The 26,760-nt window shown below is 40.8% G+C and overlaps 1 protein-coding gene across 1 annotated transcript; it reads right to left on the bottom strand.

Annotated features, from left to right (window-relative positions):
* Positions 1 to 815: 815 nt before the first annotated feature.
* KLF5 (KLF transcription factor 5) lies at positions 816 to 21,221 on the bottom strand. The gene is made up of 4 exons (XM_049778915.1): positions 20,871 to 21,221; positions 17,326 to 18,199; positions 16,275 to 16,334; positions 816 to 1,066 (listed from the first exon to the last, which is right to left on the bottom strand). The coding sequence occupies exons 1-4, from the start codon at positions 21,219 to 21,221 to the stop codon at positions 999 to 1,001; spliced, it is 1,353 nt and encodes a 450-aa protein (XP_049634872.1). The 3' UTR covers positions 816 to 998.
* Between the last annotated feature and the right edge of the window lie 5,539 nt (positions 21,222 to 26,760).

Raw genomic sequence — 26,760 nt, 5'->3', positions numbered from 1 at the left:
AAAAATGAGACTGTGTAGCTTATAGCAAGGTTTGACATCTTTATATTGTAACTATCTTTATGTTGAGTTCACAATTCATATAAAAGTCTTTCATATTTAAAATAAACAATCCTATGTAATCAGTGCACAAAATCTGCTTTAAATTCATCTGATTATCTGATCCCATAAAGAAATGAATTTGGTAACACCTGAAGAGGTGTCTTACCATAAATTCTAACTGTAGGCGTATATGCATGGCTATTTTCAAAAGAATTATTAATGATTTTCCCCCAAAAGAATCCTAGAAAACTTGTAATAAACCTATAAAGCTGATTTGCATATTTACAAAATTTTTGAATAGCAAATATAGGCAACTCATAAAAAAAAAAAAAGTTTGTTCAATGGCCATTTGTGAATCGCCAGGTTCACTGCCCTTCCTCACTTCTAGGGAATTATCTAATATTGGAAAAATAATAAAATAAAACTAATTCAATGTCAAGTAAAATCTTGACATACAATCCAGTCTTCTTCCTGTGCCTACGCCAACTGACTTATTTACTAAACACTGTCACATTAAATGATGGTGCTTAGGTAAAAACACTGCAAAACCCCGGCACTCCCACCCCCACCCCCACTGAGATGTCACTGCCTGTCATGAGATGAGATCTGCTTGAGTAAAGCCATATACATTACAGCAAGCATTCCAGATTCTTGAAAGGACCAAACACTTTGGTATTAATACATTGTATTCCCTGTTTTCTCAAATATACAAAATATACATTTCCAGTTTTTTTTTCTTTTTTTTTCTTATTTTTATATATATAGTTAAGTTGTGGTTATTAAAATGTTGCCGAGTGATCTGCAGTGTGAATGGCACAGGCACAGCGGGCCCACAGCGGCTCGGCTCAGTTCTGGTGCCTCTTCATGTGCAGGGCCAGATGATCGGAGCGGGAAAAGCTGCGGTTGCACACCCCGCACTGGAAAGGCTTGGCTCCGGTGTGCTTCCTGTAGTGACGGGGTCAGCTCGTCAGAGCGCGCGAGAACCTCCAGTCGCAGCCTTCCCAGGTGCACTTGTACGGCTTCTCGCCTGTGAAAAGGAAGAAAGCCATGAAGCAGGTTGCGTGCAAGGGCCATTGCCCGGACAATCCCTGTAAGACCCCTTCCAAAAATCCATGGTCCCAGGCAAACAATGCCCATGAATAGGAATACCATGATGAATTCCATGTCCAAAGTGCTCCAGTAAAGGAACTGTATTCTAGAACAGTACTGAAATTAACCTTAGAAAATAAATCAGTATTCTAGGTATGCCCTTGAAAAAAACAGGATAAATGACCCTTTTAGAAATAAGAAAATGAATCAGTGCTCATTTTCCTGTGCGATTCTTATACCATGAGATATGTGGACTGAGTTCATTAATGGAGCTTACTTAAACGTGACTCTGAGAACAGAATTTGTAGATAGACAACCCCAAGTTAATAGAGAAAAAAAAAATGCTGGGGGGAAAAATTGAGTTGATCACATAACAGACTTTAAGAGAAATCCTTTACTGCAACAACTCACAGGATTCCAAAATGGACTGTCATCATTGAAATTCACACCAGCACAAATATTCTATTTCTCATATTCCAAGGTAAAAGGTGGTAAGTCTTGAGCATTGTTTTTATTTTTTTTACAGTACTGGGGACTGACCCCCATGCTCTTACTCTTGAGCTATGTCCCCCAATTCCTGCATCTCATACTTAAAAGTTCATTTTACAGGGCCTGGAGAGATAGCACAGCGGTGTTTGCCTTGCAAGCAGCCGATCCAGGACCTAAGGTGGTTGGTTCGAATCCTGGTGTCCCATATGGTCCCCTGTGCCTGCCAGGAGCTATTTCTGAGCAGACAGCCAGGAGTAACCCCTGAACACCGTCGGGTGTGGCCCAAAAACCAAAAAAAAAAAAAAAGTTCCTTTTACAGCCACTAAATAGTCATAAATTTAATATTTGTTAGTACACACTTTTCTTTGCAATATAGTGTACTGCAAGAGCAGTCCATGAATGTTCACCCAATCATGGGCCAGGTATTGTCTGAATGAATGGCTGAGATCAAAAGTCAACTAACTATCTGGTCTTAGGGAGTTTACATATGTAATCAGTATTTTATAATCAACCAGTTTCACAGCTCTGAAGTTACAGAGAACACCCCCTCTATTTATATCACTTTTTGCTTGTTGCATTTTCTATTTGGGCTACATGGAACCCGGGGAACATGTGCTCAGACACTATATCCCTTGCCCCTATTAGTCTGCATGGGGTCTATGGTAAGCTAGTTGCTATGTTTTCAGTGTATTTACAATGAGATCTAAATTGCCAGTTTAAAAATCCTATTTGAGATCATGTATCCCCATCCTTTAAATCCTGAAACCTAAGAATCTCTTACTACGGTATTATTTAGTAGTTCCTATTGTAGGCCTCGTTTTAGATTTTGATGAATATATTGCTTTAGTAAGTGTGTGAGGTAAATTTGTACTACTGGCTCACTGCTGAACTTTATATGAATACCTTATTAAAAACACCCAACAGAATATTTTCTGGTGAAAGGGAAGTAAAGTGCCTCAGAGCTGCTTTGAATGCTAGTTACTTAGTACCATGATGAAATTCAACAGCCTTTCTGCCTGATTTAACAGTATCACATTCAGGAAGTTGTAAGATTACTCAACTGAGTATGAATTTTAAAGACATTGTCCACATCAACTGAGATTTCTACAACTTGTGGTTAATGTATTTTTGCTGTCTTGATAACTGCTGTGAGCCTTAAACAAAATCCCATAATCACAATGGGCCAGCTTGGCCTTTGAAATCGGTACCGATTCCTTCTCATAAGATTTGTCTTTCCACGGCTGTGGTAGATAGTATGCATCCCTCTGCCATTTTCTCTGCCCTCCTCTGGCTCTGAACCAAGACATAAATATCTTCTTTTGAATTGTTTGGGGTTCTCAATTCCATTTAAAAAATGCACATCAATTCTTGCAAACATTTTAAAGGGGAAAGGGTTTGGAGCCACACCTGTCAGTGCACAAGGATCACTTTTGTTGGGGGCTTTGGGAGATCTTATAGGATACTAGAAATCGAAACTGGGTCGGCCACATGAAAGTCAAAGTCATACCCTCTATACGATCTCTAACCCCAAATGTTTGTTTCCTTTCACATAGTGAATTCTAATAAATTATTAAGCTAACACAATTACACCTTTTCACATATAAATAGTTCTAAAATAGGCAATGTTTTAAGGTGAATAGTAAATGTAATTATCACCCAGAAATGTTAAGTCAAGCAAAAATAATTTTGTGCAAATGTTTGTTTTTTGTTCCTCATGAAAAATAAATCACAAAAACAACATGCAGGTTAAATGCTTTACTGTCATTTAATGGAAAGGGAAAGTTATTTCTGATGTCTGAGGTGAAGAAAAAAATTCCTAAAGTGCTCTCATTTTAAAAGAAATCATTCTAGTCTTTTGAATTAAATAACTACACAGCAAAAGGAGTGAAATTTTCTGAGTTTTATTTAAGAAACAAGGGACACTAGACTCTTTTTGTCCACTATTTTTATTGGCTATGAAGCAATAAACTGCCCCAATGTTTTTTAAAGTTTACTTTACTGATAGGTTGAAAAACGGTTGCCACTAAAGTTTCTCAAACATTTGGGCTTTTGCTCTCAATTTATGCACACCTATAGATTATTCAGCCAAGAATACCACCAGTGTCTAGGACAGTTAGTTATGAGGCCCCGGCTTTACTATAAAAGCATGGACTGCTATTCTGACCACCTGGAGCAGTTACTATGGGATTTGTTCAAGTGTCAACACCGCTCAAGTAAAACATCATAGAGGAAGTTGGTACCCAATTTCAATCCAAACAGCAGATTTGGGCCTTTCTTCCTCAGCCAGAAACACTATGCACAGTACTTCTGGGAAACCCAACTGACTTCCTTTAAGTTATTTCAACAGGATAGGGCTTTCAAAGTTTAATTGGATTTTTACAGAATCTCTTTCCAATGCCACCAATTTAAAATATTTAGTTAAGCTCTTTCAACATCAACTGTATTCTTAAGTTCTTATGCTGTTAACACAGAACTTTCCAAAGGCAAAAAATAAAATGACAAGTGCTGTACAGCATGGAAAACAAACTGCAACATTATCTATGAAAAAAAAGTAGGCATTTTCATTCTATTTGAAAATGGCTAGCCAATGTTTTGCTAAGAATTACCAACCTTACTTTTTAAAAATTACAAGTTAAATTACCCACACTGAAGTAAATCAGTCTATGTTATAACACGTTATCAGAGAGATTGGGCACCAACATCTACGGAACAACTACTCCCAAGTCAGGTACTTATACTTTCAGTTATCCTCACAGTAGTAGTAATAGCAGGTGAAGTAACTGAAGCAAAACAATGATCTCTGCACTAAGAATCTTGGCTTGCCACTTTTCATCAGCATCCTGCTTAAATCTTCCATTAAACTCTAACACACTCTATAGGGAACAAATTTTTTAAAAGATTATTTTCCAAACTTCTAAGGCCACCTGTGAAGGTAAGTTAAGAAATAACTCTATAGGACTCTTCAAGCATCAGACTGTCTGGGGCACAGGAAACACCCTGGCTAAACCAGCCCTCTGTTTAGAAATACCTTTGAGACCCTGTGAGGTCCCAGAAACAAGCCAGCAAACATAGCTCCAAAGATACTGGCCCTTTATCCTAAGTGAAGTAAATTTTAGTAGATTAGGAGAACTGAACTGTAAAGAATTTCTAAAAAAACAACTTGAGCAATGAATTGACAACTTAAAAACCATTTTCTTTTCCTCTAATGAAAGATAAAAATTACTTTGGAACCTAGTCACATACAATGGGAAGCTTCTTTGCTCTGCTGAACATATTCAATAGATGCATAGCAAGCAAGGCCTTCCTTTCCTTATACAACATTCTAATATAGATTTTCTTTTCTTCTTTGTTATTTTTTTGGAAGATGAGTGAGTCACACCCAGTGATGCTCAAGGCTCTGCACTTTGTAACTATTCTTGGTGGTACTAGGGGGACCAGGGGGACCCTGAGTCCAGCTTTGGTCACATGCAAGGCAAATGTCCTATCTGGTATACTACTTGCTCCACTCCTCATACAGGTTTTTCTAACAAAGGAAAGCTATAGACAAAATTATTTGTATTATAATAGTTGTTTTATGTCACTTCAAAAGTGAAAGATGGCTCAAAAGACTAGTGCACATGTGTTTGTATGTGGAAGCTCAAGGTTAGGCCCAGGTTGTCACTTCTCAAAGAAGCTGGAAATAGCTAGGGTGTGGCCTGAAAAAAAGCGACTTATTTGCAAGTTTTGTTTCTACTAGTTGAAAACTGATCTGATAAATAACACAGAAATCAGAATTAAAGGTGATGTTTAATAATTACTGTAGCCAATCCTCAGTGATATGCAAAATCACGGTAAGATTTAGTCTCTATGTCAAAGAACTGAAAATTTATTGCTTATTTAAAAAAACAATCAAAAAATTTAAACTGTAGTGCTTAGTCTTAGATTTAGAATTTAAGAATATTTGAAGCTCGGGGGCCAGAGTGGTAGCACAAATGGTAGAGTATTTACAGTACATGCAGCCAACCTGGATTTGTCCCCCACCTTGCCAAGAGCGATTTCTGAGTGTAGAGCCAGGAGCAACCTCTGAGCACTACCAGGTGTGGGCCCCCCAAAAAATTAAAATAAAAAAATAATCTTTAAAAAATATTTATAGCTCAAAATAAGCTTATTTCAGGAATATCCAACTTGATAAAGAGATTTCCCCAAAAAGACTTCATGAAATTCAGAACCAAAAACAATCTATATATTCTAATAAAAGGCAAAAGGCAGGGGAATCGGGGATAACCAACCTGTTTGTTTCCAGGCACTATAATAGTTCCATGATCTAGCAGAGGCAGGAATAAGTCCCTGAGCACAGCCAGGTGTAGTCCAAATGCTCCACTCCCCCTCCCCCCAAAAAAGGAAAGAGAAAAGAAATTCCCAGGGAAGCTAATATCATTAAAGCAGGATAATTTTGGCTCACTAATTCATATTTTTGTATCTATGTCAGTAATTTTCAGTTTAAAAAAATCTTTGTTATTAAGACTCATAAGCATATCACCTAATTTTTTGAATAGAAAGTCTCTCTCTAAACTTTGTTTTCAAAGATTAGTACTTGCAAAAAACGCCTTATATTTACTGTCATACCTCCTATCAAACTGATTTAAAAACTGAAAAAATTCACTTCTTTCTCCTGGTAGATCCTATTTTCTTCTTTAAAGTCTGATTTGCTTTTAACAGTAAAAAAGAATTTTTTTTGGTTTTTGGTTTTTGGTTTTTGGGTCATACCTGGCAGTGCTCAGAGGTTATTCCAGGCTCTACGCTCAGAAATCGCCCCGGCAGGCACGGGGGACCATATGGGATACCAGGATTCAAACCACCGTCCCTCTGCCTGGAAGGCAGATGACGCCTTACCTCCAGGCTATCTCTCCAGCCCCCCCCAAAAAGAATCTTAACAGTGCAAAAGAGCGCTCATCCCCGCATCACTTCGCTGTATCCCCATCACTTAAATTCATTTTGAGAGACTAATTTATAAGTGCACTTATATATGACTGCCTTATGTAGAGTTCTATTTGATCTCCCTAACTAGCTCATAATGTCATATTTTCAGTGCATCTTTGGAAAGTGCACAATTGTCCTAAGAGCGACCAAGTAGGTTATTTTTGGGTTTCTACAGTTGATTTGGACTTGAGTCCTGAAGTCCCTACTATTGGTCAAAGACCCAGTGGACCATCTCAAGCCAGAGCTCTGATTTACCTAAAATAAAACTGTAGGTACACTTGAAAAAAGACCGGTAGGCAGAGACCTCCTGTCATGGTTTAGTGGTCATTTTGTCGAAGCAGAATTAACCCCTCTTAGGCAACTAAAGCTAAACCCACTTTTTTTTTTAAAGGTACAATGGGGGATCAAACATGCATCGGATGCAATGTATGTTTTGCATGTAGGAGGCCAAGGTTTGAAGCCCCAATACCATATATTGCCCCCCCCCCAAGCTCTTCTGGATGTGCCCTAAATCAAACAAAAAGATAATTTTTAAAAATTAAGTCTATTGTAGCTTTACTAAAAAATGGTCTGAAGGCTAAATCTGGGGGGATACTCAAAATACATTGGGGGGTGTTGTTCAGGGCCCATTTGAAGTGGAGATTAAACTGGGCAACCAGCATGCAAAGCATTATGTGTTCGTGCTCAGCCTTGTTGCTGTCTCTCAGGTAGCCGTCAGGAAGGGTTAACCTGACCAAGAAATCTTCCCCACTTTAAAAAGTTAGCATCCTTCAAACAGTCACAAATTTGTTCTCTTGCCCAGATGTTTTTCTAATTGAAGTTAGTTCTGGTACACTTCTAAAGCAGTAACTCAGAGTTGTCCAAGATCCTTGGCCTGACAGAACTGGAATGCTGCTACAGAGATACTTTCACTAAACTAGGGCATTACTTTGTTTCTATCTTTTAGCAGAAAAGATGTAGGTCATCAAGTAAACAGATACTACATTCTATAGAACTAAAAATATCAACTAAAGTAAAAATTTTAGTGACTAAATTATCTTTAAAAATCATACATTACACTATATTTCTTTTCCCTTTGTATCTGATACTTCTATCTCAACTTCTATAATTCAACAATTCTATAGAAACCAACATGAACTATCTTCTCCCACTAATAAAGAACACAAGGGATTGATCTTTGGCATCTGCACTGATCAGTTGAAAATGTCTATTTAATTAAAGAAATTATAGTTAGTCTCCAATGTGCCTAATCATCTCAAATAGTGTTCAACTTCCTATGTAAATGTTTTACTTTTGTTTGTTTGTTTTTAAGTGACAGCTGCTGATGCTCAGAGATTATTCCTGGCTCTGAACTGAGGAATTATTCCTGGAGGGTTAGGGAGACCATCTGGAATGCTAGGGATCTAATCCAGGTAAACCGTGTGCAAGACAAATACCCTACCTCATGCACTACTGCACTAGCCCCTGTAAATGTTTCCAAATAAAAGAAAACAAGTCCTAGAAGCTATGTTTAACCTTCCTAAGTCATTAAAATGTTGGTTCTGGTGGGTTTGATCTTGAACACCACGTATGTTCCCGAGCCTGCCTTCCAGAAGTAATTCCTGAGCACAGAACTAGGAGTGAATGTCCTATGCACTGCCAGGCATGGCCCAAAGGAGAATAAAACCTGTCTGGGATCAGGGATGTGACTCAGTGACAAAGTACTTACTTGCCTTGAACAAGGGCACATAGTAAGGATCTGAGTTTAATCTCCAGCACAGCACACACTCCTGTGTATACATTTGCACGCATAAGCACACACACAAATTGTTCTGGGCTGGGTTCTGTCTCCATAGCAGTGGTGTTGCCAAAACAGTATAAAGAGTTTGAGTTTTTCTTTTTTTCTTTTTTTTTTTTTGGTTTTTGTTTTTTGGGCCACACCCGGCGGTGCTCAGGGGTTATTCCTGGCTGTCTGCTCAGAAATAGCTCCTGGCAGGCACGAGGGACCATATGGGACACCGGGATTCGAACCAACCACCTTAGGTCCTGGATCGGCTGCTTGCAAGGCAAACACCGCTATGCTATCTCTCCGGGCCCTGAGTTTTACTTTTATAAATAATTTTCAGGGATCTGTTACCAAGTTATTGCTTTTTATAAATAGGCTTCAACTTAACAATACAAAAATTAAAATCAAAGCTGCGAATGAAAATGGAACGTTGAAAATAACCAAAGAAAGACCTAACTAGAACTATCTTTAAAACTAGCTAAACATGCGCCCTTTTCCTCCACATTTTTAAACACAGGAAGAAAAAGAAATTACTGGCACTGAAGCACTCTCAAAAGCCTTTTCACTCTCAAAAGCCTTATCATCTCTACTAACACAGAGATTACTAATTTAACTTATATTCATCTCCAGATCCAAGATGTCTGATCTCCATCAGGGCTCATAAAAATATCTATAGAAAATATTAATATTATCAAGAAATTTCACCAAAAGTAAAATCTTTCCTATTTTTAAGTCATTGCTCCTTTTCTAGTTCTACAGGGAAAGAACAAAGAATGATTTTGCATCAAAAAATATCCATTATTTCTTTTAGTAGAAATGTCAGTAATGATAATATCTTTACTGGAGTGAGGGATTTTATTTTATTTGGAGGGGGTTGGTCTGGGCCATTTCCAACAACATTCAGGATTTACTCTGGGCTCTGTGGCTCAAGGAATATTCTTAGTAGTAATTTAGGGGACAATGCAGTGAGAAATTCCTCTTTTCAAAATTATTTTATTTAAACACTATGATTACAAGGTTGTTTATAAAAAAAAATAAAAAGGTTGTTTATAATAATACAGGTTCCCCCACATGATTAAGTTAATGTCATGCAATGTACAACAATCATGAGTCTGCATTTCCTTCTAACATTTTCCCCAGTTTCTTTGCAATAGGAAATTTTTTTGGGGGGGCCCCACACCGAGTGACGCTCAAGGGTTACTCCTGATTATACGCTCAGAAATCGCCACTGGTTTGGGGATCAAACAGCGCTCAGTCCTAGGTTAGTGCATGCAAGGCAAACACCCTACAGTCTGCACCACCACTCTGGCCCCTGAGAAATTTTTTTTTTTTTAAATATCCCCTTGTGGGCCGGAGAGATAGCACAGCGGAAAGGCGTTTGCCTTAGACGCAGAAGGACGGTGGTTCGAATCCTGGCATCCCATATAGACCCCTGTGCCTGCCAGGGGGAGATTTCTGAGCATAGAGCCAGGAGTAACCCCTGAGTGCTACCAGTGTGACCCAAAAAAAAAAAAAAAGGAAAAAATATATATATATTCCAAGGGGGCCAGAGCAATAGCACAGCAGGTAGATGTTTGTCTTGCACAAAGCCTACCTGGGTTTGATACCTGGTATCTCATATTGTCTCCAAAGCACCTCCAGTAATTACAAAGTGCAGAGTCAGGTGTAACCCCTAAGCACCACCAGGTATGGGAATCCCCCCAAAAAATCTCCAAATATTCCAAATATAACTGTACAGCGAACAAGTAGACCAGAATTGTGACACCCAAAGATTTTTTTTTTATGTTTTAGGGTCACGCTTGGCAGTGTTCAGTGCTTATACCTGACAGGACTGGGAGATCACATGTGGTGCCTGGAAGAAAACTCAGGTCAGCCACACGCAAGGAAATGCTTCACAAGTACTCTACTATCACTCAGGCCCAATCCAAGTTATTAATACATAAATGAAACTAAAAGTACTTAGCATGAAATCACTCTTAAGATGGAATCTCATCATAGAATGGAGCACATCATCAACAGTATATGGTATGCTCAAATAGAGTTGAAATTTGGATTCCGTGGTGTTGTTTGTATATTTCCTGTATTTTCCACTGTCTTGTGAGCAAGTTCTCCGATTGCCCTATTCTTGTCTGTCTATGGTAAAGGCACTTTGGATCATGTAGTCAATCTTACAGGACTACTTAATAACCTATGTACAAAGTCTAGGATACTTTATCCAAGTACCATGAATGTGTCAAATTTTCTCTCCAAACAATTGCTAAGTGGACAGCCCTAGTTATAACTTAGAAAGATAAGTGATCTCCAAATATTTCTATACTCTAATTTCCAACTGTTGTAAAGCATGTTCTGTAGTGTTAAGTGGCACATCCACATGAGTAAATCCACTAACTTTTAAACATCTGGGGGGCCGGAGTGGTGGTGCATCTGCCTTGCCCATGCTAGCCTAGGACGGGCCCATAGTTCTAAATCCCCAGCATCCCATATGGTCCCCCCAAGCCAGGAGCAATTTATGACGCGCATAGCCAGGAGTAACCCCTGAATGTCACTAGATGTGGCCCAAAAAAACAAAAATAAAAATAAATTTTAAACATCTTATTTGGTTCATTATTTTCTTTCCTTGGACTATCCCCCCCTAGGAACTTCTTTTAACAAAAGCGTAAAACAATTTGCAAAGCAACTTTCACACTCAACGTAAAACACAAACTCAGCTTACGGTACTAATCAGCACACCAAGAAACCAGTATCAGTAATTTAAAAAAAATTATTTGGGATGAGTGATATAGCTCAATAAGCCAACCACATGCTTTGAAAAGAGGAGACTTGGGTTTGATTTCTAGCACCAGAGTTTTAGCCAAGCACTGCCAGTAGTGATGCCTAAGCAGAGACAAGAGAGTTCTGAACACCACAGTACATCCCCACCAAAAAAACAAATATAAAACAATTGGGAGCTGGGAAGATGGTATGATAGGGGGGTTAAGGTGCTTGCCTTACATGGCAACTTCAATCCGATCGCTGTCATTTTTCTCATGGCCCCTTACGCACTGAGAGCAACCTCCAAGCAGAGCAAGGAGTAGCCCCAAGCACCAGGAGTGGCCCAGAATGCCCCCCCAAAAGAAAGGAAAATAATGGAAACAATTTATTGCAAAGTTTTTTTTTTTTTTTTTTTTTTTTTTTTTTTTTTTTTTTTTTGGTTTTTTGGGCCACACCCGGCATTGCTCAGGGGTTACTCCTGGCTGTCTGCTCAGAAATAGCTCCTGGCAGGCACGGGGGACCATATGGGACACCGGGATTCGAACCAACCACCTTTGGTCCTGGATTGGCTGCTTGCAAGGCAAACGCCGCTGTGCTATCTCTCCGGGCCCCGCAAAGTTTTCCTTTATGTATAAAATCATATTTTGCTTTTCATTTGACTTGGGGGGAAGCAAACATATTTAGACTCATTTTAAACCTTCTTTATGAAATAAAAGATATAGGTAGAGCTGTCTGGGTATAAATTATACTGCCTCTGCTAGATTACTGATTCATGACTCAATTAACTAGTCCTGTTTTGTATTAAAAAAAAAGAAGCGTATCTTTTCTCTTTGTTTTTTTTTGTTTGTTTTAGGGAGCCACACCCTGAGGTGTGCACTGGTATTCTGATCTGGATCCTTTGCACCCTGCAAGTGATTATTTCTGAAAAGGAGCTTAGGAGCACCTTTAAGATGGAAACAGGAATAGTTCCTGTACAGACCATGAAACATACAAGTTTCAGCATAATACTCACACTTAAATGCTTATAAAAGAAAAGTACAAATATACCACTTCTTTACAATTACCTAGAAATAACCCTAAGCAACCATAACCAGAGGCATGACAAGTATAAACCCACAGTACAAACACATACAAACACCTACATACTCGTAAGGGGTTGCCTCTAAAAGCTGTCATACGTAGATAAAGACAACTTTGAATGTGCCTTCTAAATCCTAGGAGAGGAAATGTCTCAAGTATTCGGTCAGAATGATTTTGTGTACACTTTCCAAAAATAGCAAAATGAAAGTGTAAAAGATTTAGGAAAAACTTCTCATTTAAGAAAAGACATCAATTCTGTCATTCCATTTTTTTTTTAAATAGAAGGTTTTGGGGCCACAGAGATAGTTATAGCAGGTAGGGTGTTTGCCTTTTACGTAGCCAATCAGAATGTGATCCTCAGCACCCCAGATGGTCTCTAAAGACCCACCAGAAGTGATCCTTGAGCACAGAGCCAGGAATAAGCCCTGTGCATCAGCAAGTGTGGCCCCAAAACAAAAAAATATATATGAAATATATATAAAAGGCTTTGTTTTGGAAGACTATTATGTTCAACTTGCAAGTCAGGCATTTACAATCTAAAAATCTGAAGTAAGTAATTAAAAATAACTCGGGTTATTTTAATTGCTTAGATATTTGACCGGGGGGGAGAACGGGGGGGGGGGCAACGGGCAATGTTCAGGGGTTAATTATGGCTCTGCTACACTCAGTGATCACTCCTGGCAGGTTTGGGGGGGGAACCATTTGGATGCCGGAAATCAAACCCGGGTTGGCCGCATTGCACGCTAAACGTCCTACTCTACCGACAATACCATAACTCAGCTCTCTTTTGAATCACTTTAAAACATGAAGTAACCTGACAGTGTAAAGCAATTGCAATTATATCCTAGAAATACTAGAGCACTTCATTTTACAAAAATGGTTATCTTTAAAAAAATTTATATTAATAAATCCAAGCTCAGAGTTCCCATGAATTGTTTTATAGGTGGCCCTAACTGTCGTGGGGGGGGGGCGCGGAGAGAGAGAGACAGAGACAGAGACTCCCACTGGCTCTAGATACATCCAGTTAAAAACAACAGAGCAGGGAGGATGCAATAAACACACAGGTCATTTTTAAAGGCATTGTCTAGAACCAGAAAGGAGAAAACAGCCTCAATGCTCTTTGATTACCCAAGAACGGGTTTAGCCAGATAAACAAGTCTGCTACAATCCCTCACTCCCCCCAACCCCCGGCATTTGAAAGACTATCAAACAAACTTTATTAAACTGGATTCTATGGTCTCCCTCATTAAATGTTGAAGGCCACACGTTTATGATCAGGTGAAAAAGTTGATGCACAGGACGCAAATTAGGCCTAGGTCCTCTTTTTTAGTTTGTTTTTACTAGTATGAGCATTGTTAAGACAGCCCACTATTAAATTTCTTTGCCAACAGTTCAAGTTCCAGAATCTCTAGTATAAGCATTCAGGGCACTAAAACCTGACAAGGTTGCAAGGCCATTTAGATATGCTTTGCCTCAATTCCTGCACTAACCAGGTGATTACATCTCTATATAGACTGCACTCCCATTTTATTAGGAGACTTTAGCCTCATGAAAAAACCGTGTTTCGCTGTCCTATCTCCTGTTTCAAGGACTTTCAGAGAAGAACAAACAGTCATTCAAAATTTTCCAACTTATTTACATTTCCTTTCCGATGATGCAGGTAACAAAATTATTTTCAATGTATCCTTGTGTAGCATTCTGTAAAAGGTATTTTAAATGTATTACTTCCGTCTGGAGCATTTGTTTGGCGACATTTTATTCTGAAAAATTTAGATGGTTTTATTTTATATTTAATGATTCCCAACACCACCTTGTATGTGTAGGATCCTTCCTTTCCTGTAATTCTTCTGAATCCAAAACTTTTGGCCAAAATAACTCAATCCAAATCATTGATAAATACATAAAATATCTTTTATTTAAAATTAATTTCTCAGAGTGGCCTGTAACCTACTACACTGTCACCAGATTTGATTTAAATTTAGTAAATTGTGTTTAGTACTGCTATAAAGTTGTGTGTTTAGTCCTGTTATATCAAGCTATGCTTCCTCGCATGCATACAAAATGTCTCCAGTCATATTCCTCTCAGTGTTCTATCTCAGCATTGACCTTTGTTCAAAGCCTTTTACTTTTTTAATGCAGCAGTTAAGAGATAACTACTTCATTTATCAAAACTCAATTTCCATAGTAACATCTAGCCTGGGGAGATTCAAGTCCTTACACTAATCCAACAGCCCATTCAAAGGATCTGTTGAATACTCTGGTTTCCATAGCAATGATGGAATAAAACATTCTGCTAGGTCATTGCTTTTATTAGCAAACTTATTCTTTGAATTTTAGGTAAAGCAGCATTTATACCAAGCAAAAAACAAAACAACTTGTTTTATATAAGTTACTTTGTTTAGGGTTTAGGTCTGTTAAGGAAAATTCCAAGTAGTAACTTTTTTGTTTTTTTGGGTTTTGGGGGCCACACCCAGTGACATTCAGTGGTTACTCCTGGCTATGCTATGCACTCAGAGATCCTGGCTTGGGAGACCATATGGGACATGGGGGGATCGAACCCACTGTCTCTCCTAGGTCAGCAAGTGCAAGAAAAATGCCCTGCCCCTTGTGCCCCCTCTGTGGCCCTGTAAGTAGTAAATATTTTAACATTTGAAATCATCTGGGGTATTTGGGAGGATTTTAAAGTTAGTTTGATAGTTAAATGTTAAATGTTAGTTTGATACTGAAATGTATTCTGACACAGTTCTTAAGACTCAAAAGTGCTTAGAGATCTGATTAATAAAATGGGTTAAATTTAGGAGCACCCTTTTTGGGGGAGAAGGTCACAAGGGCATTGCTCAAGGATCACTCCTATTGGATACCCAAGCGATCATCATCTTCAGTGACAGGGATCAATGTGAAGTTGGCTGCATGCAAGGCAGGTTCCAAACTAAGCCAGCCAGCCTTTAGAAATTTTTAAGATGAAGCATAGCAGAAAAAAGTTAACCATCAAATAGGGGCCAAGGGAGGATGTGTTATTTTTTTTCTTTTGGACCACACCCAGGGTTATTCCCAGTGTGGTGCTCAGGGAAACAGTTGGAAATGGGTAGACCCAAGGACCTTAACACCATCACCCTGGTTGAGTAGAATAACATTTAGGGGAAAGAGTCCATACCAGGCAATTTTCATGGCTTACTCTTGACTCTGCTCAGTAATAGCTACCAGTGCGTAGTAATCGCTACTGGCTGGCGGGCTTGAGGGGACCATGTGTGATATACATACCTAACCTGGGTCGCAGCTTACTTTGCTACACAGTCCCAGTAAATCTCTCCAGCTGCAAACTTTTATTTGTTTTAATTTATTCTATTCTAGTTCTTAGGACACACCCAACAATACTCAGAGGTTACTCTTCACTCTGCACTTAGAAATTAATCCTGAAAGTTCTAGGTGGGGCCATATGGGATGCTAGAGATTTAGCCTGGGTCAGCCCCCAGTAACTTTTAATTCCACCTTTTCTTGATTATACTATGTAATTTCTATGTTTGCATAAAACAGAAATTTGGAGCTAAAGGTGAAACCAAAAAACAATATATTAGTCGTGCTTCTCACTTTATGTAGTATTTTAGTATTTGATACAATTCTATGAAATCAAATGATTTCTTATGGAAGGAGAAAATGTTACCGTCTTCCAGCCCCCTTTTTAAGATAGGGATATTAAAATTTCTGAAAACAGGGCCAGGGAGAGAGCTCAAAGAGCTGAGCTGCTCTGTCCTTGCATGCAGGGCTAGGTTCAATCCCAGAATTACATAGTCTCTAAATCAGCTCTACGTTTGGCCCAAAATTAAAAAAAAAAATGTGTAAACATCATTGTTTACTGTCTTTAATAATTCATTCTCTTTGCAATGAAAGGGGACAAGGTATTGGTGAGGCACACCAGTCTTCCTGGAATAAGACTTACTCACTGAATTGAATTCTGAGCCAAGCCAGTGCTGAAAAGGTAGGCCCATTAAAATATAAAAGTTGACAGAAGAAAGAAGAGATCAAACAGGTGTTGGCTTTTAAAAGGATGAATACCACTTACACTATTTACACAACTCACAGAATTAACAAGAAAATTACATACCAGTATGAGTCCTCAGGTGAGCTTTTAAATGAGAAGACTTTGTATAAACTTTTGTGCAGCCTAAAAGGGGAAAGGAAGAACAGCTTGTCATTTTGGAGATCCTTTTGAAATCTTTACATTTGATGACTCAGTGTTTAAAATCTGGTTTTAAAGGAAAAAAAAAATCTCTCATGCTAGATATCTAAAGGTTCAAGTTTTAAAAGCTTTAAAGAGAGCTCCATTTACCTTATTAAAGGTATAAAGTGGTCGACTTTATATTATACTTTCAAAAGGAAAGAATACAAATAATCAAGCCAACCTATAAATAAAACTGTATGTGTTGATTTTCCTGTGGGTACTTTATACTAGTAACATATACTTCAATGATTTTTTAAAAATATTGAATACTCTTCAGCTGATGATATTAAGCGATTATCTAAAGTAACTGTAATTTTCTAAATCCCTCATTTGCTTTTCATTTAGTATGTTATACTATAGCATGTACCATTGTCAAAAAATATACAATGCATTAAATCATAAACTGGTATATATCAGTAACTTGTTGATGCATTACAACATCATCAGTTTATTTTAGGGTATATTGTATCTATCATCAGAAAAACACCTACTTTATTAAAAAAAAACGCCTATTTGAGCCCCACTTAATGAGGCCATCTTTTATCCCTATTAATATGTGTCTGGAGCACTTAACTTAGAAGTAAACATTCCAGTTTTTATCACTGTTAAAAGAAACTCTGGCATAACTAGAAATTCAAGTAATTATATTCATGGTATGGCACAGAAATCGGGATACAAATAATGTGTTGGGGTGGGGTGTTGAGCCACACCCTGCAGTACTCAGGGCTTACTCCTGGCTCTCTACTCAGGGATCCCCTTGCAGGCTCGGGGATATGGGGTGCCAGGGATCAAGTCCAGGTCAGCTGCATGTGCCCTGTGGGCTGTACATCACTCATATCCCTTGGAAAAAATTTTTTAATTGCCTCGCACTGAGGTTTTAAGGCACTAACCAAAACACCAATGTATTGAACCATCAACTGCTCAGATCACTCACCAGGATAATCACAGTAGTGGATGCGCCGTTTCTCCAAATCCGGGTTACTCCTTCTATTGTATCTGACAGGTTGGATGTTTTGTGAACTGACTGGCAGGGTGGCAGGTAAATTTGGGTTATGAATGGCCAGTTTAGAAGCAATTGTAGCAGCATAGGATGGAGGTGGGGTTAAATTCTGGAGCATTTCTGCTTGTCTATCTGGACTTCCGGGCTCTGAGCTTGGTGGTGACGGGGGAAAGTAAGTGGCCTGCTGTGGAAGAAACTGACTTGGCATTGTGTATGTGCAAGGGGGCAAGCCCTGGAATTGTTTCATTGCAGTCTGCGGAACAGCAGAGGTGTGTGTGTTAAGGCCTGCCATGGCGGCTGACATGGAAACATTAAGAGTGTCCATTACGGCTGTCTGGTTTGTAGAACTGGGCATATCTAGATCCGGGGTATTCAGTAGCTGGTAGAGGTGGCCCTGCTGGGGAGGGACAGAAAGATGGAGATCTGGTGTTGGAAGTTCTTGCTTGATGAAAATATTGTTCACCTCTGGAGCTGCGGTCTGGTGTGAGCTGAAGATACTGGTGAACTCGGGGAGAGCCTGGGTCGGGGCCGGAGGAGGGGCTGTCGTCTCACTTTGGTGGCTGAAAATGGTAACAGGTTCTGTCTTGATGTGTGTCACGCATGGTCTCTGGGATTTGTAGAGGCCAGTTCTCAGATGAGTGATGTCAGGGAGGAAGACGTTCATGTTGATGCTGTAAGGGAGCCCTTCACTGTCAGTGAAGAACTGGTCTACCACTGAGGCACTGTCACGTCTATACTTTTTATGCTCTGGAATTATAGAAACTGGAGGAAGCTGAGGCGTCAGATATTTCTCCATTTCACATCTTGTCTAAAAAAGAAGAGATACAAACATGCATGATTTACCTACTTTGTTTTAAGACCAGCCAGTGCTTACTAAAAAATCCTCAACAGTCTTTATAAAAAATGCTCACAGGGGGTTAGAGAGATAGTATGGAGGTAGGGTGTTCGCCTTGCATGCAGGACCGCATCCCATATGGTTCCCTGAGACTGCCAGGAGCAATTTCTGAGCAGAGAGCCAGGAGTAATCCCTGAATGCTGCCAAGTGTGACCCAAAAACCAAAAACCAAAAAAAAAAAAAAAAAAAAAAATGCTCACACAAGCCCAAGTGTCGCTGATTTGAGATTATTCAAGTTTATCTGTTGTGTAGTTAGCTTCACAAAACCTTACAAAAAGCCAGAGTGGCTAATCAAAAAAAATCAAAAGGCTGGGGTCAAAGAGATAGTATGGAGGTAGGGCTTTTGCCTTGCATGCAGGACAGTGGTTCGAATCCTGGCATCCTATATGGTCCCCGAGCCTGTCAGGAGCGAATTCTGAGCATAGAGCCAGGAGTAACCCCTGAGCGCTGCTGGGTGTGACCCATAAAACCAAAAAAAAAAAAAAAATCAGAAGGCAAATAGAAAACATACATCTTAATGATGCAACAACTCTACATTTACTATCACTTAAAAACTAAAATCCCTTCCCCATTAAATTACATTTGCAGTTCAGAGCAGTATAATAGTCAAAGCTATCTTGACTCTGGTTAGTGTCATAAATGAAATATGATTTTAAAAAAGAGGTGAACCAAAGCTTAAAAACAATACTAGAAAGTTATTTTCTGTCTACATAGGTTATGTCAAAATATCTAATAGGAAGCATACTGAGGCTATTTTCAGGAACCTTTTCTTGTTTAACTCTTCAATGGAAACTTAAATATGCTTCTTGAACAAAACACAGTCCCACTGAGAGAACAAAACTCCACATTCAAGATTTGCTCTAAATGTTGAATGTTTTAATCAGCGGATTTCCGTAATTGGTTAATATGATAATGAAACGTTCCTATTCATATCCCTATCTAAGACAGATCTTTAATTACCTAGGGGAAAATCACTCACTTGGTAGAGTGGTGTGTTAAGGGGGCCGTGGGTTGGGACGCGGCTGCGTATCACTAACACAGTCATCAACAAAACATTTATCATGTCGTTCTCAGTGGGAGACGATGCTACATTCCCCCCTGACCCTGCAAACAAAGCTCAGTCATCTTCCCTGTCCTCAGAAGATAACCGACCCCCGTTTTCAAATGGTAAATGGGGGGGTGGGGGGCGGACGGAGGTGGGGTCCCCGGGGAGTGTGGACAAAACTCCAGCCAGGATCCCTCCTCGATCCTTTTCTTACATCTAGGTCTTCTCCTTAGTGTCACATAAGCAAATTTTAACAGAGAAGGAAAATTTTGAAAGGGAAATGAAAAGGAAAGGCTCCCAGAACGCTTATGGAAAAGGGACGGGGGCCATCAACACAGTCCTACGCGGTTCCTATGGGGACCTGCGGGTCTCATCAGGTGCGGATGCGCCCGACATTTCCCGGACAGACACGATTTAAAAATAAAAATCAACGCTCTGGCCATGTGAGTCACGTCTGATAAATGCCCCTGTCTCTCTTTTCACAGCACAGCGACACGCGCAGGACACCCCCGCACCCCGCGCCGCAGGGAGAGAGAGCCAAGAGCCAGGGATCCCAAACGGACTCAGGAAAAGCGTCTTCAAAGTCTCGAAATAAACCCTCTGAAACCCTTTCGGGCCCTCGGCTCCTTGGTGGTGGTGGTTAGTGGTTTCTGATTTTAGCTCTTCCAGCTGCTTGCATGTGGGTTTGTGTCCAGTTTTATTTATTTTTTTTTTCCCTTCCCTCTCTCTTTCTACTCTTCCTTGGGACAAGCTAAAAGTCCCGGGAAGTTTTTTTTTTTCTTCTTCTTCTGGGGCTATAATATGACTCCCTGCGTGGGCAGAAGAAACAGGCGGTTGCTCTTAATTCGACTGCCGGGCAAGTGCAATAAGAATGCCAACTGCCAGCTCTCAGCGCTGGGAGGAAATGGACCCACAACACACCAAGAAAAACAACACCCCGAGTGTATTTTTAATTGCCCCCCCTTTTTTTTTGCAATGAAACCTATTATCTTTTAATGCAACTAAACTAAGCGCTCCCATCTCATGCAATCCCATCCAGGCTGACCCCTTCGTCTCCTACATCCAAAATCCCGTCGGAACCTGGTCCCTCTCCAGGGGGATGACACCCGCACCTAGCAGGAGCAAATGCGGGGTGCCTTGTGCGGGCGGATCTAGACTCTCGATCTCGATCTCGATCTAGGATCTAGACTCCTCTAGATTTTAGAGGCACCCCCACCCCAAGGCCTTGCCTTCTAATCGAGGAAATTCGGGCAAAGCCGGGCTCAAGCCCGAATGGACTTGAGAGGGGTTATGCTGTCCCCTCTACCCCCCCCCAATGCAAGAAAAAGCGAGGTGCGCGCGGGTCCGAATGCACGCCCCTGGACTCGCCCCTGTGCGGGGTCCCCCCGTCCTCCCCGGGGGCGCCCCGTCTGTGCATTCCACCCCGACCCTGGAGCGGCCCCTGTCGCCCGCGCGCGGGGCAGCAGCAGGGCAGCGTCGGGGGACACGCCCGGGGACACCCCGAAAAGGGAGGCCGGGGCGACTCTGTGCTGCGCCTACCTGGACCAGCTCCTCCGCGGGCAGCCGGGACCCCGCAGCGGCGGCGGGCGGCGCGGCGGGCGGCTGCGTGTGGTGGCTGGGGTGGCTGTTGTGGTGGTTGTGGTGATTGTGGTGGCTGTGGTGGTGCGAGTGCGAGTGCTTGAGCTCCTCGCCGCCGCCGCCGCCGCCGCCACCGCCCGCTCCGGGGAAGAGCGCCGCGTCTCCGCCGCCGCCGCCGCCGCGGGCCGGGTTCGAGGCGGCCGCGCCCAGCACGGGCTTGAGCTGCGCGAAGACGGGCTCGTCCTGCGCCACCGACAGCTGCGGCACGGCGGGGCCCAGGCGGGCGCTCATGGTCAGCACCCGCGTCGCCATGGGCGTCGGGACGGGGGCCGAGGCGCTGGGGCGCTGAGGGATGCGGAGCGCGGGTTCGATCGCTGAGCCGAGGCGCCGGAGGAACGCAGAGGCGCCGCCCGCGCTCTCGCTCTCTCTCTCTCCCTCACTGCGAGCTGAGGGGGCAAGAGAGTGAGTGAGACGCTCCGGGCGTCCCGCACGCACAGTCAAGCTTTGGAGCAACTCTTCCGCTCCGCCACGCGTTCCAAACCAACGTCCTCCTCCTTCTCCTGCTCGTCCTCCTCCGGGCGGCCACTTTCTCCCGCTTCGTTTCGCTTCGCGCCCCGCCCCGCCGACTTGGCCTCACAACTCGCCTCCGAAACCGAGAGAGAGAGAGAGAGAAACACACACGCACACAGAGAGACAAGTGCGAGCGCGCGTTACCTGCCTCGCGACTCCCTGACACTTGACGCCCGCCGCGCTTTTTGACCCCCCGCTCCCGGGGGCGGGGCCCGGTGTCCTGATGGACGGGGGAGCCGACCAATCGCCGCGCTCCGAGCTCCGACCGGCCCTCACGGCGGGCCAATGAGAAGCGAGGAAGGCCTCTCCGGGCCACGCCCCCTCCCGCCCTCCTCCTCCTCGAGGTGGTGGGGGGAACACCACACACGCACACGCACACGCACACACACACACACACACAGACATAGACACAGGCACACACACACACACACACACGACCGCACCCCTCCGCAGGCAGGCAGGCAGGCCCACGCACGAGCTTCGCGCGCGCACAGCTTGCTCCGCGCGCAGTTTTGTCCACAACTTCGCTTGACACTTGGGGCTGGCTGGCTGGACTCAGAGGAGCGGAGGGATAGAGAAGGGAAGAGTTTGGGTGCAAGGAAGAAAGAGAGGGAATTGGGGTGGAGACGTGCAGGGAAAGCTCTGCCCCCGCCGAGTTGTTTGTTCCCTGTCAGGCTGAAGGAGAAAAAGAGGGGGTTTTCTTGGGGGGTGTTTTTTTTCTTTGCAACTCTTCCCCCCCCCCCCTTTTCTTTGCAAGTCTTAAGGTGTTGTGCAAGGACCTGCTGCAAACTCTCTTGAGGCTGAAAAATATCCAGCAGGCAGCTCCATGGGGGCGCTCAGGTTTTGCAGGACGTCATGTGTGAGGCGTGTTTTTTTTTTTTTTTTTTTTTTTTTACAGACCAAGCAAATGTACTTTTCTGTCAGCGGAAGACTGTGTTGTAGGAACGGCTGGATAAATAGATTTAAAAATCGCCTTAGCCTCCTCCAGGTATCCTGAGCAGTGAAGCTGTCCAGTTAGCACAGCCCATTTAGGCGGGCCTGAGTAGATGGTTGAATTGGTTAAGTATGTTTTTGTGTGTTTTTTTTTAATCCAGGCAGAATAAAAAAAAACTGTGGTCCCCTCACCAACATACAAGGCGTTTCAGGGATCAGAAGGCGCTTGTACAGACGTTTCCACCTCATATCCGTGTAGGGAGAAGAGGCCATATGAATTTTGAAAGGATTTTGTTTGAGGGATTATTTTTCCTTTTTTCTTTCCTTTTTCTTTTTTTCCTTTTTCTTTTTTCTTTCTTTCTTTTTTTTTTTTTTTTTTTTTTTACATTTGCAGGATGTTCCTTTGTGCCAAAGCATTGCAACTTTAGGCACGATCAAGTAGATCAAGTAGATTTAAGGAGACCTTACAACTTTGGAGTTATTTGGGGGCGGGGGGGCTGGAACTGAATGTTCCCCAAAAAGAAAAAATGGAGTTCAACAGTTGGCAAATAGAAACGTGGTACATTTTTTTTTTTACCTTGACACCGTGGCACCTTTTCCTGCGAAAAGACAACTAAAGGAGTCACAAAACATTCCACACGCGGCAGCTCGGGACGCTGGAAATCCAACTTTGGTGGAAAGTACTAATAGCTGAGTAGAGCACCGTCCATTTGCTACCTTCTAATGGGAAGGTGAATTTTTGCCAGCAAGCACCTAAGGAAAAACCACTTCCTTTAATCCTTAATGTTCTTGTACATGATTTTATCTGCCTTACTGAGAAGCCGGAACAACAAACTGCAATAAAAATGCCTGGAATATGATTACATATGTATATATGTTGACAGCACACTACTATTAAAACAACTTTGCATATGTCACGGTATAAACTCATCAATTCATGGTAAAACAGCTTTTTAAAAGAGTTCTTAGAAAAATGCTCCCTCCCAAGTGGGCATCTCTCAATATCAAAGCTCTCGTTCCAGTGTTTAGATTTTTAAAGATTAATATTCACATAAAAAATAAGAGGAATTTCTTCTTCGAAAGCCAAATTATACTCTGAAATAGATGTTTTTCTCCTTTTCTTTCCCTTCTCGTCAAGTCACTATTCTTTTTTTTTTTTTAGCTGTAATAACTTTCAGACAATAGTTGATTACAGCTTTCATATTGTCGAATATTGTTTAAGTATTTTGGTAATTTTTTCTCAGCAATGCCACATTCATCCTTATAACGATACCTGATGTTCCTTCAATTACAGTAAAAAAAAATTGTAATTTTAAAACTGTTCCTGACTTTCTCAAGCAAGTTAGAAACTGACAGTAGATAGGTTTTATAGAGCTGATAAATGAAATATATAGAATTTATTGTAACTTGAAAAAGTTTGAAAGGTTTTTAGCTAATTAATGCTGATAATGGGATCAAAGCTAAGTATAATAAGAGATAACTTATAATTTTTATATTTTTAGCTTAAATCTAAACTAACCATATAAAGGTACTTTTTTTTATTTTTATTTTTTAGGTCTAACTAGCCATTTCCTTTTTTTTTTTTAAACCAGTTTCCCGGCCTCTTATTTCAACCTAAATTTTCACTACAGTAAATTCCAGTTCATTGTCTAGAAATGGTTCTCTATTTCACATCATTTTAACCTGCTTTCATTTGTAAAAAGCCTTTTCATTTGCAAAAGAACTCCTTGATCATTTTACTAAGATATTTTGATAATCCTGTTTACTAATTTTTTCACATTTTCCCTTAATAACCATGGGAATGAATCTGCCTATGTTTAGGCTTGCAGCAATTTTGCACTAAAAAACCTGAATATCATCTTTTTATTCCTCTCCAATACAGTAGTGATGATTTAAATTTCATTTCTGATTTAAGGATTCATGAAATAGGACTGACACTTTTTAGTCTGGTTTTTCTGAAATGTCCAGCTCTGTAATCTCACAGAAAATAACTAATTTAGCACTGTACAATAGCACAGAATTGAAAAGTAATCCTTTTCTGAGACATTTGCTATGTGGTTCTGAACACATAAAGAAAATATTGAAAGGAGCTTACTTGTTCTCTACTGTTTGCACAAATGCTACCCGTGCAAACTTGCTACATGCACTTAGCAAAAAAGGGTTAAAAACTTGATAAATATTTTTCGAATGTTCCAGGTTCTACATTGGCGTGATGCCAGACAGTGTGAATGGACAGATCCCCAATTACTTTGAACTTTCTAGTTCTTCGCATTCCTTCTTGCTTAGTAGTGTGCTGCTGTACCATTAGGGAAGATAGGAGAAAACAAAAAACAAATGTCAGGTTTCAAAAATCAATTAGTGGCCCCGTGGTGGTGCGTTAACTGAACTGTGCCAGCACAGAGAATCGAGAGGGAAAGGAAGAAAAAAGTTGAGTTAGTCAAGTGAGGTAGGAGAGTTAGCATAGCAGCAGTGTGCATGCTTAAGTCCTTAGTCACTGGACACCACAGATTTAGTCTTAGAATAAACCCTAAGTGTCACTATCTTTACGGGAATAAATACGTCTGAATGTGTGGGGGCTGAAAAGGCATGCAACATGGGCATGTAACCATGGAAAGAGGCAGTGGAAAAAAAATGGATAAATAGCTTGTGAGTGATGAGATGAGAGAAATATGAAGCCATCAGTAGGGCAATGTTCACAGGAAGATACCGCTCAAGAAATCTCTGTATTCAGCTGTTTGGCAGAAATGTCAGAGTTCGAAAGGATCTAGAGTATTAGAAATAGCATTTTATTCTCTCTGATTGGAAGAATATTCCATATCTGTCCAATCAGAATCATATTACAGAGTGATATTGGACCACAGGAAAAGCAAGAGGCTGAGTAAAAATAATGTATGAGATAGTCCACTCTGGTAAGATTATGTCCTTTAACTTTTTTTTTTTTTACCTTTCAGTCATTGTCCAACTAGTGTCAGAATTTATAGGGATTGAAATAGAAGATAGTTTATGTCCTTTATGACACTTCGCGTTTCTAATCACTTTTAGCCACACTTCAAAACCAAAGTCATTGAGAAAAGAGTATCATGAACTGCAGCTTCAATTAAGCTCAATTGAAATGATTGAGATGCAAAAAAAAAAAAAAAAAGAACTTGTTCATTTCTTTTGAGGTTGAGAAATGCATAGTTTAAGTAGGATTTTCTCATGATAAAATGAAATGACATTTCAAGACAAAAACTTCATATTCCATTAAAAAAAAATCCCCAGTTTCTTAAGAAATTCTCCCCCCTAGCTCTTAAGATAATTACATTTTAGACTTAATTCACCATTTCAATGTGTTCTACCTGAAATATCTCATAAATTTCTTATATCATTTGTTCCTACCTAGACTATGATATATTGACCAACCGATCTGTCCAAGTCCAGTAACACACACACAAACAAAATGTAATATCTTACCTCTGATGGGACAGGAATCACTTTTTTTCCACTTACTAAGAAACAGTCAAAAATGACATCAATCAAAATGCCCTGAACCAAGCTACAGGCCAAACAGAATATAACTTAAACCGTTACAGTTTTTGAATTGTGACTCTAAACATGATCAGAAAGGATAAGAGAAAAAATCCTGAAATGAAACAGTTACACCAAACAATCTTTTAGAATACTAAAGCAAGCCACATCACCAGCATCACAATGAGCAGTGTTTTGAGCCAATTGTTGTCCAAGTGATGACAAAAGATCTAATGGCACTGGGCTGAGGGCCCATGCAGTAGACTTCCAGATGATTTGTGCACAAATTACCAGGGGACTCCCTGGTAGAGGTTGGTTTATAAATGAAATGTTTCAAAATAGTGTGAAGACCAATGCCAGCACTTCATGCCTTCATTTTTGAATGATGATGATTGTGCAAACTTGTACAACTTTTGAGTCACAATAACCATGCTGAAGGCCAAGATGTAAAGAATCTCCCCTCTATAAATTATGTAATTTCCCCTCTCTATTTAATCTTCTCTATTGAGATATCCTATATTTGCTAGATAAATGATAGATTCATAAGATAGATGATAGCTTGGAAAGAAAACAAGTGTTCAGTCATAAGAAGGCTTTTAAGTAATACATCTGTTAAGTGGCTTTTATTCTGTCACCTAAAACAATAATATTAAAGTATTCCCTGTAGAACTTGAAAGATACTATAGGGGTTAAGGCACACACTTGCATGTGGCTGACTCTGGTTCAATATCCAGCACCACACATGGATGGTACTGCCAGGAGTGATCTCTAAGCAACAAGACAGCAGTAGTCCCTGGTACTGATGAAACTAGCCAAAAAAAAAAAGAAAGAGAAAGAGAAA

This window comes from Suncus etruscus, chromosome 8 (assembly GCF_024139225.1).
Source record: "Suncus etruscus isolate mSunEtr1 chromosome 8, mSunEtr1.pri.cur, whole genome shotgun sequence".
Lineage (NCBI taxonomy): Eukaryota > Metazoa > Chordata > Mammalia > Eulipotyphla > Soricidae > Suncus > Suncus etruscus.
This window is presented reverse-complemented; position numbering and strand designations above follow the sequence as displayed.